This window comes from Dama dama, chromosome 29 (assembly GCF_033118175.1).
Source record: "Dama dama isolate Ldn47 chromosome 29, ASM3311817v1, whole genome shotgun sequence".
NCBI lineage: Eukaryota > Metazoa > Chordata > Mammalia > Artiodactyla > Cervidae > Dama > Dama dama.
This window is the reverse complement of record NC_083709.1, coordinates 37,801,329-37,813,967: the sequence shown is the minus strand read 5'-3', so window position 1 is coordinate 37,813,967 and position 12,639 is coordinate 37,801,329. Positions and strand designations below refer to the sequence as shown.

General features: G+C 36.8%; 1 protein-coding gene across 3 annotated transcripts in view; it reads right to left on the bottom strand.

Annotated features, from left to right (window-relative positions):
* TTC39B (tetratricopeptide repeat domain 39B) overlaps positions 1 to 12,639 on the bottom strand; it is a 145,854-nt gene that overhangs the window by 36,523 nt on the left and 96,692 nt on the right. For all 3 annotated transcript variants that reach the window (XM_061132624.1, XM_061132626.1, XM_061132625.1), the window contains 2 exons: positions 9,397 to 9,464; positions 6,529 to 6,593 (listed from right to left, as the gene is read on the bottom strand). In XM_061132624.1, the coding sequence (XP_060988607.1) occupies positions 6,529 to 6,593; positions 9,397 to 9,464 (133 nt within the window). The remainder of the gene's footprint in view (positions 1 to 6,528; positions 6,594 to 9,396; positions 9,465 to 12,639) is intronic.

Genomic DNA, 12,639 nt, shown 5'->3' with positions numbered 1-12,639 from the left:
ACAACTAGAGGGCAACTGGACTGGGCTTTTCCACAACTGACATGAATATAGAAACTCTTGTATAAGAAGATATATTTAATGAACATAAACTGAATGCACAAGACAGTCTTGGGTTGGACCAAGGTGCTGACATTCCAGAAGTAAGAGAGTTGGGACCAACTGGCAAAATTTGAAGATGGATTGAATATTTGAAGATGGATTGAATATGAAATGAAGATTTGTTGACATGAAAAAAAAGATCATTAACTGCAAAAGCAAGTTATAAAACTGCACATAACAGTGATCTCATTTTGGTTTTAAATATACATATCTTTAGATTCATGTAGAAAATATTCTGAAAAAGTATATATTAAGGTATTAACAATCATAATTACTAGATGTTAAGTACATGAGGTATATGTGGGTGTATTTTAATATTTGCTCATCCACATTTTCCTATTTTCTAAAATATATATCTTTTGTGATAAAAAGCATTATTTTAATTTTTTAAATGGAAAACCAGGGCTGGCAAAGGTAACAACAAATAAACTCATTCATTTATTTATGATAAAATGGTATTTACAGTAAAGGGGTTGGCAAATATTGGAACATAGCCACATCTATTTTTTAATAATGTGATTTTTTTTTTTATTCAATTTTTTTTTTGGTGACACGACACACAGGATCCTAGTTCCCCAACCAGGGATCAAACCTGTGCCCCTTGTAGTAGAAGAACAGAGTCTTAATCACTGGACCACCAGGGAAGTCCTCACACCCATTTACTTAGAGTCTACGGCTGCTTACACCCTGCAGTCAGCTACACAGAGTTGAGTCATTGGGACAGAGATCTTATGGCCCACAAGCCTAAACACTTACTGTCTGGTGTTTTAAGGAAAAGTCTGCCAACCCAATTATTCTTCAGAGTAATTTTGCAATATATATCAGAAATCTTATACACAATGGTATCTTTGAATCAATAAATCTAATTTTATTCTAAGAAAATAGCATGGATACATAAAACTTGATCTATAAGGTAAGATATTGTATTACCACCTACAATGAAAACTTCTAAACAAATTAAAGCAGGCAACAACAGGAAATTAGTTAAGATGACAGTTGAATGCATGCATACATTTATGCATACGCATGTGGCACATCTACGCAATGGAACACTCCTGAGCCACGAAAAGCCATGATGAATTAAAAATATTTAATAACCTAAAATTTTCTGACATTAAGTGAAAAAGGAAATTTCAAAATGACAAAAGGCATACAGTTTCATTATATAGAAAGATAATTATATCTGCTTGTATACTTGCATAAAAAACTCAAATGTCAAAATATCACAGAATGGCAGGATACAAATATGATACTCAGAGTTCTTTTATATGTAAGTGATCTATTTGCTGAAAATATATGACTATTACAAAAATGTTCAGATAATATGGAGACAGCGTAAGTATCCCTACATAACAATCCCACAGAGAGGTAGTCACTGTTAACAGTCTGGTACATAATTTTCCAGTTGTTTTTATGCTTTACTAAGAATGGAATCTTTAAAACACACAAATGGGGACTTCCCTGATGGTCCAGTGGTTAAGACTCTGTACTTTCACTGCAGCGGACATGCCTGATCAAAGAACAAAGATCCCATGTGCCAGAGTCAAAAAAATTAAAAAAAAAAAAAAAACAATAAAAAAGTACATGATTTTAACTTTAATTACATGATTTTTTTTAATCTTTTCATTTATTTTTATTAGTTGGAGGCTAATTACTTTACAATATTGTAGTGGTTTTAATTACATGATTTTAAGTCTCATCAACCTATGCAAACCAAAGCTTGCTGTAAGATAAAGTTTTATATGCATTTTTTTTTATCCTTAAAGACTAAAACTTCTGTTTTAACTAATAATTTAATTTTTTAAAGAATATACTGATCAGTTTCTGTCAGCAAAATATATTTTTAATTATAAAATCACAAATGGGATCACATACTACATACTATTTTATGGGTTATATTGACAATTTTCCATGAAAATGCATGAAAATTATCTTATTCTATAACAAAATGTATTATTCCATTCCATGGGATGATTAAATTAACCAAATTCCTCTTCTTAAATTTTCAAGTTGTTTCAAAATTTTCCACATTATAAACAAAGCTGCTAAGAGTGTTCTTACACATTCATCAAATACTTTTCCTATATCAAGTACTACAACTATAGTTATAGCATCCTAACTGTTCTTAGGATAACTTCTTAGAAAAAGAACTCCTGAGAACAAAAGCGATACATATTCTTGATTTTGATATATACTGCCAGAATATGCTCCATAAAAACTCTGTCAGTTTAGACTCCCACCAACATATGAGTTTCTCATACTGTCATTTGTCCTGAGTCATTCATATCATATTTCCACTTATAATTTTTATTATGGGGTATTTTTGTCATGATGAAAATTTAAATGTTTATTTGGTCAAGTCAATCTTTTACGGTTTCTGATTTTATGTCACACTTTAAAAGACTTCGAAATTGATGTCAGGTTTTTCCAGTAGTCATGTATGGATATGATAGCTGGACCGTAAAGAAGGCTGAACGCCAAAGAATTGATGCTTTTGAACCGTGGTGCTGGAAAAGACTCTTGAGAGTCCCTTGGACTGCAAGGAGATCAAACCAGTCAATCCTAAAGGAAATCAACCCTGAATATTCACTGGAAGGACTGATGCTGAAGCTCCAAGACTTTGGCCACCTGATCCAAAGAACTGACCCACTAGAAAAGACCCTGATACTGGGAAAGATTGAAGGCAAGGGGAGAAAAGGGCAGCAGAGGATGAGATGGTTGGATGGCATCACTAACTCAAAGCACATGAGTTTGAGCAAACTCTGGGAGATAGTAAAACCAGATAGACAGGGAAACCTGGGGTGCTGAAGTCCATGGGGTTGCAAAGAGTCGGACACAACTAAGCAACTGAACAAAAACATCTACTGCTGTGAAGCAATGAGAAAGACACAAAACCACTTCTACGATATTGTGGCCATAGATGTGATCTGAACTTAATCACAAAGCAACATTAGATCTAAGTCCACCTTGAGAGACGGTCTTAAAAATAACGGCCAAGTATTCTTCAAAAATGACAAGGTCTTGAAGGCCAAGACTGAGGGGCTCTTTCAGATTAAAACAGACTAAGGAGATGTAACAACTGATTGCAACACCCAGGATTCCAGAGGGAATCTGAACTAGAATAAGAACACTGGTGGGACAGTTAGAAAAACTTGAGTCAAGTCAGTAAAGTAGTTAATAATATTGCACCAATGTTAGTTTCCTGATTTTAATAATTATACTGTGGTTCTATAAGATGCTATTAATATTTGTATATTTGAAGACTAAAAATTCAGAAATCATTTCCAAGTAAAAATTTTTTAAAAACCAAAGTTTAAAGGCCCTTGTGCTTTAGGACTATAAAAAGACTTCCCTATGTTTTTGCCTGTATCCTTCTACAAATATTTTAATACTAAATCTATATAATGTACCCTTTATATAGTCTTTTCTCCAAAGTGAAGAGTCAATTTTCCCAAAACCATTTATTAAACCAATAAATCACACCCATCTTTCCCCACTGTTTTTAAAGAGACTTATATAGATATAGGTTTTTCAGTAAGCTTTGAATTCCCAGATAAATATGTGTGTGTGTACACAGAAGTGCATGAATACACAGAGTTTCAAAGTCTTATGCTCAATTCCACTGATACATAATTTCTGAGCCATTACAAGACTATTTTAATTCCTTTAGACTTTAAGTTTTGATGACTGAAAAAGCAAGCAACTCTTTAACATTCTTTTGTATCTTCTAAAATATGTTTCAAAAGGAAAACTAAAAACAATATATCAGGTTCCCAAAGGTTACCTGCTTCCTCCAGGATTTCAAATGGGATATAATTTTATGAAATCATTTCAGGTAAGAGCATCTCTTAAAATACTAAATCTTGGTTCTACTTCTAGTAATGGCAGAGTGCCTTAAATTAAATTAACTGTCCCACAGATAACAATTATAAATTCTTAACAAAATGCAAACCACATGTTTAAAATGTATTTGCAGACACTTAAAAAAAAAGTAGTGGGAAGCTAGAGAAGAGTTAAACTTTGAAATAAGGGAACAACTCTTAAAGAGACTTTATGTTTATATGACTAGTCACTTGAAAGTACTCCCCAGTACACTCAGCATGGGGTGCCTAGAACTTACACAGAAAGCTATAGTCTTATTGGCTTAAAAAAAGTGTAAGAGTTCAAATCTGCCAGAAGGCTGTAAGGTAATAGGGAAATTTTCAGATCGGAATGAACCACACAGGATGGAAATGCCAATATCAGTGTTAAAACTCCACTCAAATTCTTGGCTGACTCATGAACTATGTGAGAACTGGTGAAACTCCACAGAAAAGCAGAAACAAGAGAAAAGAAAAAATGGAATCATGATCTCAGATGTGGCCCAATAGCAGGGATTAAGAGTATGGACTCTAAGTCTAGTCAAGTTAAATGCTTCCCAGAACAAAAATCAGCCTTCTTCTGAGAAAGATAACAGAACCTAAAGTCTTTACAATGAATCACTATCTAGTATACAATCAAAAAATTACTGAATTGAAAACTGAAAAACATAACATACAGTCAAGAGAAAAAGCAGGCAGTAGATATTGACCCCAAGACAACCCAAATGTTGAGATAATATCTAATCTGAAAAAAAGAAAAATTTCAGTGACTTATTGAACAAAATCAGGCTGACATGTAATTGGAGTCTCAGAAGAAGAGTGAGAATGTAGCAGAGAAAAAATATTTGAAGAAATAACAGCTACATGGTTCCCAAAGCCACACCTTAGCACATCAGTCAAAGATATGAGTCTTCAAAGCATCCAGAAGAAACGACACATTACAGACAGGGGAACGGTAACAAAATATAACAGCTGACTTATGATCAGAAACAACAGAGGCCATGATATTGGGCTGGCCAAAAAGTTAACTCAGGTTTCTCCATAAGAAACCCACACAGAAAAAAACAAATGATCTTTTTGGCCAACCCAATATGACAACTGATAGCTTTTAAGGAGTGAAAGAAGAAAAGAAAAAAGGAAAATCTTGTAACTCAAAAATACTATACTGAGCAAAAACAGCCTTCAAAAATGAAGGCAAAGAATCAAGACATTTTCAGATAAATAAAATAGAGTTGTTGAAAGTGGATATGAACTATAAGAAATTCTAAAAGAAACGCTTCACTCTGAAATTAGAAAGGAATGAATGAAGAACATCAAAAATGGTAAATATTGGTTTAACAGTGGGGACTATGACATAAAACCGTTTAAAGCAAAGGTTGGACACCACATTGTGGGGTTTATAATACACATAAATGTACTACCATAAAAATAGTATAAAAGACAAACGGTGGTAAGTAAAACTATACTTTTGTAAGTTTCTTCTATTGTATGTGCAACAGTACAATATTAACTCTAACTGGCCTATGATAAGTTAAGAAGGCTATTATAATCATTACAGCAAACACTTAAGAAAAATTAAAAGGGCTATAGCTAAGAAAATAATAGAGGGATTCTACTGGAATATATATATATATTTAATTAAAGCAAAAGAAGGCAGAAAAATAAGGAAAGGGGACAAATAAGGCAAAGAAAAAAGCAAAATGGCAGTCACAAGTGCAAACATATTAACTGTTATACTGAATAAAAAAGTAAGACCCAATTAAACATATTTACCAAAAAAAATGTAATTTAAATATAAAAACAAAGATAGATTTAAAGCAAAAGAATATATGCCATGCAAACACTAATTACAAAAAAGCATGAGTAGCTTTATTAATATCAGACAAAACAGATTTCAAGACAAGGAATATTATAAGGAGTTACATAGGAACATTTTATAATGATTAAAAAAAGGTTACTTAATTAGGAGATAAAACAATTTAAAAATATATAAGCCCAATAACAAAGGTTCTAAATACAAGCAGAGAGTGACAGAACTAAAGAGAGAAATGGATGACTCCAGAATCAAAGCTGAAGATTTTAAACACTGTGAGTAAAAGATAGGACAACTAGATAAACACCAGTAAGGACATTGAAGATACGTGAATGACACTATGGTCCACTCTAACTGACATCTGCATCACTGTAGAAATTCAATGGGACAGTGTTGTTTCAGAGTCTGAACCAAAGACATACCTATATATACCTGCCATTTTTAATTTACAAATTGTTTCTAGGAGAGAGAAACTAAGATTATCTAATCAGAAATTATGTAAGTACTTTTCAGCTATTTTTCTCTTAAAACTGCATTTATTCTGTTATCCTTTAGCATTGAATACACACTCAGTAAGTCAAAATTCAAGTGCATTTTTACCAACACTAAATTTTAAAAATCTAGTCACACTTATTAAAAAACTTTAAAGTACAAAGTGGTATATAATACAAGAATTATTTTAAAACCACAAGAAGGTGGTCATAAAGGAACAAACCTTGTCATAAGATTTTTCATCAATCTTAATTTTTAACTTACTTATATATTTGGTAACTTGTTCTAATTTTGAGTCCACCTTTGATGAAGTTGATCATATTTTCATCCTGAAAACAATTCAATTACATAATTAGATCATTTAGCAAATGATTCTTAGACTGTCCCCACAGCTGTGTAGCTGCATGATTAGAACAAAACACTTATCTTTTGAGGACATGATTTTTAAATTAAAATATTCTTCTTGCTTTACATATGAAATGCCTTTTTTGTCATCTTTCTTCCAACTTAGAGGACAAAAAAAGGAAACAATTTTTAAATCCTTGCATAACTTTAAGGATGTAACTAAGAAAGTAATCCTCACCAATTAGGGGCCATAGAGTTAGTCCAAACCTATTTCGATAAACATCAAATACTGAGCAATTTTCTTTTAGGTTCAATGGAGTTCAAAATGGCTGCTCCAAGGACCTTCCTGTCTGTCATACTCCAAGTAGTGGGATTATGGTTCTTCATTAGGGGGTACTTTAGCAGGCTGTCTATTTAGAATTGTGAATTTCATTTGTATACATTTCCAGACCAAAAATAACTGATCTGGATTCTACATTTGTTATCACTAGCATGAAATTTTGTTTGGGAATTTTGTTTGTTCTCTTTGCCTGATGGTCATCAACCATGCAACTGAGGCAATTGGCCTAAATGAATGACCTTTTTAGGGTGAGCATTCTAGGATTCTAAGAGTCTCTTAATAAATAAAAATAACTGCTTTAAAGATGCTACTCTAATAGTTGGTGCCAATGGAGAATGCTTTTCTAACCCATTAAGAACAGAAACGTGCTCTGGTATTTAGCTCCAGTGCACTTGAGCATCCTTCCGAAGCCAGAGAAAAACTGATTTTAGTTTGTTAGCTTCATCACTTACTTAAATACTTAATACTTAAATTATTAAAAGAATCAATAAATGTAAAATTTACTATGCAATTTAAATGCTCATTTTCTGATTTTAAGGTAGCTTACAGTCACACAAGTTCCAATAGTGGCCAGGAACGAATTTCTTAAGTTGGAATAAAATCTGCTTCAAATAAGAATATTTAATGATTCACCAAACATTCGCGGAATGCCTATTTTACAGCAGGCACCAAATTGCAAAATGAGACAGAAGCAAACACAATGCGCTAAGGGATGAAGACATGCACAGACGGATGGAAACAGGCACCGGTTGCCATGACAGCACAGAGGTGGGCTGGGATGTGAAGAGGTCCAAAAAGCTTCCGGGAAGCATCAGTGCTTGAAGCATTTAAAAAAAAAAAAAAAAGATTAGGAAATAACCAGATGAAGGAAGAGAAGGCAGATACGAACTTTGCAAGCAAAAATAAAAACCTTTCCGGGGAAAGGCAAGGAAGCATTAAAGATCATGGTGCACTTGGCTAGGCGCTGGCTTCTATAACACAGCACTGCTACAGAAATCTATTTCAGAGACGGGAATGACTAAGGAGTAAGAAAGCTACTTGTACTGGTTCCACCAAGTGCGCCACCAGCAGGCGAGGATGTCGGTTAAGAGGGGAGCAGGGAACTGGGAGAGACGCCAGTTGAGTTTTAAAAAGCCTTCCCCATTTGTGATTTTTCTGACACAGAACCACTGCCATCGTCAGTGAGGGCTACGAAATGCTGAAGCTGAGACTGAGCAGGCGAGATGCTGACCTTGGAGAGGGTGAACAACTGAGAGTGAGCTGGAGGGAAGAGAGACTACAGACCAAGGGTCCCGAGGCTGCCATGAAGTCTAGGGAGGAGCTGACAAGCCCCTCACTAGAACAATTATGGTCAGAATAAAGAAGAGATGGGGCTGATAAACCTTCAAAAGGTAAAACAGCACAGTCGTGAGCCTGACTGGACATGGAGGCCTAAGGAAGAGGGAAGAGCCATGGGTATCTCCCAGATACTGAGTTACAAGCCCCTAAACATTTTTTTAAAAACCCTTTGAATCAAAGATTTTACTGTCAAATTCCCACTTGAAAAACACATTAAAAAAAAAAAACACAAAAAACTGGGGGCCTCTGTGCCTAGCCTTATGTATACTAAGGCAGTGAGACTGCTTCAGGCATCATAATATATAGAGTTTTAGGAAACAGGGTCACAGACCAGATTGATTCAATTTTCCTTAACCAGACTCCAACCTATCAGGTCAGTCAACCTCCAGAAAAACAGAAAAGCACTCTCAGTTCGATGTAAAGCATTGAAATTGATGAAGACTTTTTCCATCTTTCAGTTGAATTTTTGCCCCCTCACCATCTCCACCCCACTTCTACCCCACTGTAGCCATCACTGCCACCTGTGTGGCCACCTGTTAATAATAAACCCTAGAGGTGAAATTTAAATGTCCCTGAGAAAAAGAGTCATTGTTTTGTTTAGTGACTTCTTTCAACTGCTCTTCCAAAAGAAGAAATAAAAGGGGATGAGAATACAAATAGCAGGGAAATAAAATCTGAGGTCTAACATGCATAACTGAGCTTTGCCGAAGCATCTGTCGCAAGAAGGGAACAGCCAAAGATGCTGAAGCCAGTCACCCCTGTGTGCAGCCCTCCACAATTAGCAAGCGCACAGAGGCATAACCTCGCAATTCTCACACAGAGAAGCATCCTGAAATTAGGTGTGATAGGTGCAAAATAGCTTCTTTAAAAGACAGTGGTTCCCAACAGACTGAAGTTCAAAACAACCTCTTTTAGGTGCATTTGAGTAGGGAAAAAAGATCCCCCAGAGTCTTCTTTCAGCCAAAAGTTTACGAGCAATAACAAATATCTTTCATTATAACTCTAAGTCGAAAGAACTGAAGTACTGACACAGAATGAGCCGCATTTTTTCTTTGTCGTACTTAGCAGGCTTCCCCGGTGACACTGATGCTAAGCCAAATGTTCGTTACCTGCACAAACGTGAGGGCTGCTTTCTGTAGGAGGCACTCGGCATAACAGATTTCAGCATGCATTTCCTCTATTAAAAACAAATAAAAGTATATTAAGGAAAATCCCACACCCATAGTAATTGCTCTGAGATTTTCAGAAAAGACAGATAGATAAATGAGTCCAGAGGAAACATAAAAACCTACATTGCTTTGTGATTGCATAGAAGTGGAATGATGATCTCAGTTCTCAGGGCCTCAGCAAGATTTTTCCAGAATGTGCAAAATGCTTCGGGAAAGTCATCTTTGGCTGAATTCACATATAACCACCAAGAGTCAGGCCCTTGGTGTCAGAGACCCAAACTGGGCTCACAGGAGGAAACCAAAATGGAAAAGCACTTTTGGGGAAAAAAGAAAACCACTCGTGTTTTTAACTTAATGCTAAACTTCAAGTCTACCACAGGGATGGATTGAAAAACTAACTTGAATATACTAATTCTAACATCAAAAATATTATGAAGGCATGATGGTCATGACAATGGTTAGGCACACTGTCAACTTGAAGAGAAAGCAGTAATTCCTGAGGATTCTAGGAAAATGAACTGGCCTGCATGTCCAACTCATGAGGCCTCATTCAGGGAAGACTTGATGTAAAAAAGTTAGCACTAGCAGAGTTTGGGGCTACTTGCTTTGTGCATGTGTGCACTTGGGTATGTGTGTCTGTCTTCAGCTGCGCTACAAGTAGGGTCTTAGTTTGCCGACCAAGGGTTGTACCCACACCCGCGGCATTGGAAGCATGGAGTCTTAACCACTGGGCCACCACACAAGCCTCAGCTTGAGGCTATTTGAATCATTGAGGTATCCAGCGCAGGAACAAGGCAATCACAAGAGGGCTACATAAAACTTTGTCTGTATACCCTGGGCACAGAGTGCCCCCAAACACGTGGCCTATCTTCCTAAACAGTTCATGATACCCGTAGAGACTGGGGGGGGAGGAATCTTTGCTTTTTTTTTTCGTATAAACAAAATCAGCGATTTACTGTTTTATCCATAGGATACAAACTAGTGTGTTATTTAAGTAAATGAGCTTTGGGGTTGGGGTAATTAACAGCCTGGATTGTAGGAAAGGCCCTGCCACATACTAGTTACAGAACCTTGAGCAAGCTACCCTCCCTCCCTCTGCGGGTCTCCTCATTCTTCAAGTCCAGATAATGACAACTCGATTTCAAAGCTGAAGAATTCAAGTGATGCCTGTAGAGTCACTGTGCAGAGTAAGCCCTCAACATGCATCAGCTACTTCCCCTAAGATTACTCCCCTTGGCCCATGTCATGCTTTTTGACAAAACTTCAAAAAGTAGCACATTTGTAAATGATGTAAGTAACTGAAAAATGGGATATTTCCGTGTTGGTGGAATGATGTTGAATCTAACTGGATAAGACCTAGTGCTTTATTTCTTTCACTTACACACACACACACACACACACACACACACACACACACACACTTTGTTCTCACAAACTGGTTCACGTTCCTGCCATGCTCATGTTCCAAAGGCTGATTGACAAAGAAGCAACAGTGCAATGAAGATCTTCCAACAGCACGTGTAAGATGGGGCCAAACCCACAACAGGCCAAATTCGAGGAGCTGCGGTCAGCAGCACACACTCTGGCAGCATGAACAGCCAGGGTCTCCATCCTTCAGAAAGCCTCACTTTAAAGGGTGCCCCTTGGATTTTCTCAGTGGGTTCAGTGGGAGAAAAACAGGCAACTTTTACAGAGTGATTTGAACAGCCTCTTCCCAGGGAAACGTCACAAAGCAGGAACTTTCAGTAATGACTCCCTTTGGAAGCCGGCTCAGTAACCCAGATGGCTGGCTCGGGGCATGTGTTGAGGGGGTGGTGAATTTCCGTCGGGGGGAGAACCAGCCGAGCAGAGAGGCGGGGCACAGAGCCCTGCGTGGCAAGACCAATGGTGCGCCTCTGGCTGGGGCGCAGGGAGGTGTGGGCTGTGAGCCTGGGAAGGAAGGCGGGGCTGAATGATGGATGACCTTGAATATCCGAGTCTGGGCTTCATGCAAAAATAGAAATGAGACCTTTCTTAAATAAAAATGAGACTTTTCTGATAAACAAGGAAACAATGAACAGGCTAGGGAAACAACATAAACAGGCCTGAATGAGTTAAGCAATCGTGGTTACTGTCTAGCTGTTACTACTAACAAACACTTGTGGCTAGACTGGTCCTTTCACAAAGCTAAATAAAGCTAATTACTCTCTGATTCCATATGTATTATGAATTATACTCTGCACCTGGCATTCTTCCCCCTACACACCCTTGCAGCATTCTTCCTTTCAGAAAGGAGGTCACAGGCTTATAACTTCTGAAAAGACCAACCCCAGTTACTGAGTTACCTGATGCCAGCTGTGGCCGTTTTGAAATTTTGCAAAAGAAAAAAAAAAAAATGCAAGACTTTCCTTAGGATATAAAACCTCTCCTTATTTCTGAGGAAATGGGGCCCGGTTCTTAAGGCACTAGCCTACTGTGTTTCACCTTTGACTGGCAAAGAATAAAGCTACTCTTTCTGTTTTTTTCCTCCAAACTCTGTCTCTGTATTTCTATTTGGCATTGGTGGACAGGGAGCCAAGATTTCGGCATCAATGGTGAGACCTTGCAGAGATCTGAGCAGAGGGGCAGATGGATCAGAGTTAAGCTAAAGATGGACAAATCAAAGAGGAGCATAAAAGACATAACACGAAGGCAGAGATAAAAGGCAAGGAAGTTTGAACTGTATACTCTATGTATAATGAATCTTTGAATTAAATCCCTTTTACATCCTAAGAAATGCATACAAACATGTGTTTTTAAAGACAATTTGAAAGCCATTTAATATGCCAGCCATGAGAAGAATGGGTGTGCCCCATCTTCAATCCACAAAAAGTTTAATTAAATATCCTTACTCCTACAAACAACCAGCCACTCAAGGACAGAAATGGAAATTACCTATAGGAAAAACAAATTGCACACTAAATCTACAATGTTTTGACATGCTCCCTTGAACACAAAGTCTGTTTGGATTGCAGCGACAGCCAAATTCATTAGGAATAAATGCAACTTAATTTATAAAAGTCTTATCTCTTCACTCGGATTGATTTATATTGGGCAGCCCTTAGCTCTCAAAATTAGACATTTGGCATTTACAAGTAGGTACCTACCAGAACATCTCTTAATTATAAATTCCTTAGTTCACTGAAGGAAATATCTTCATTATGC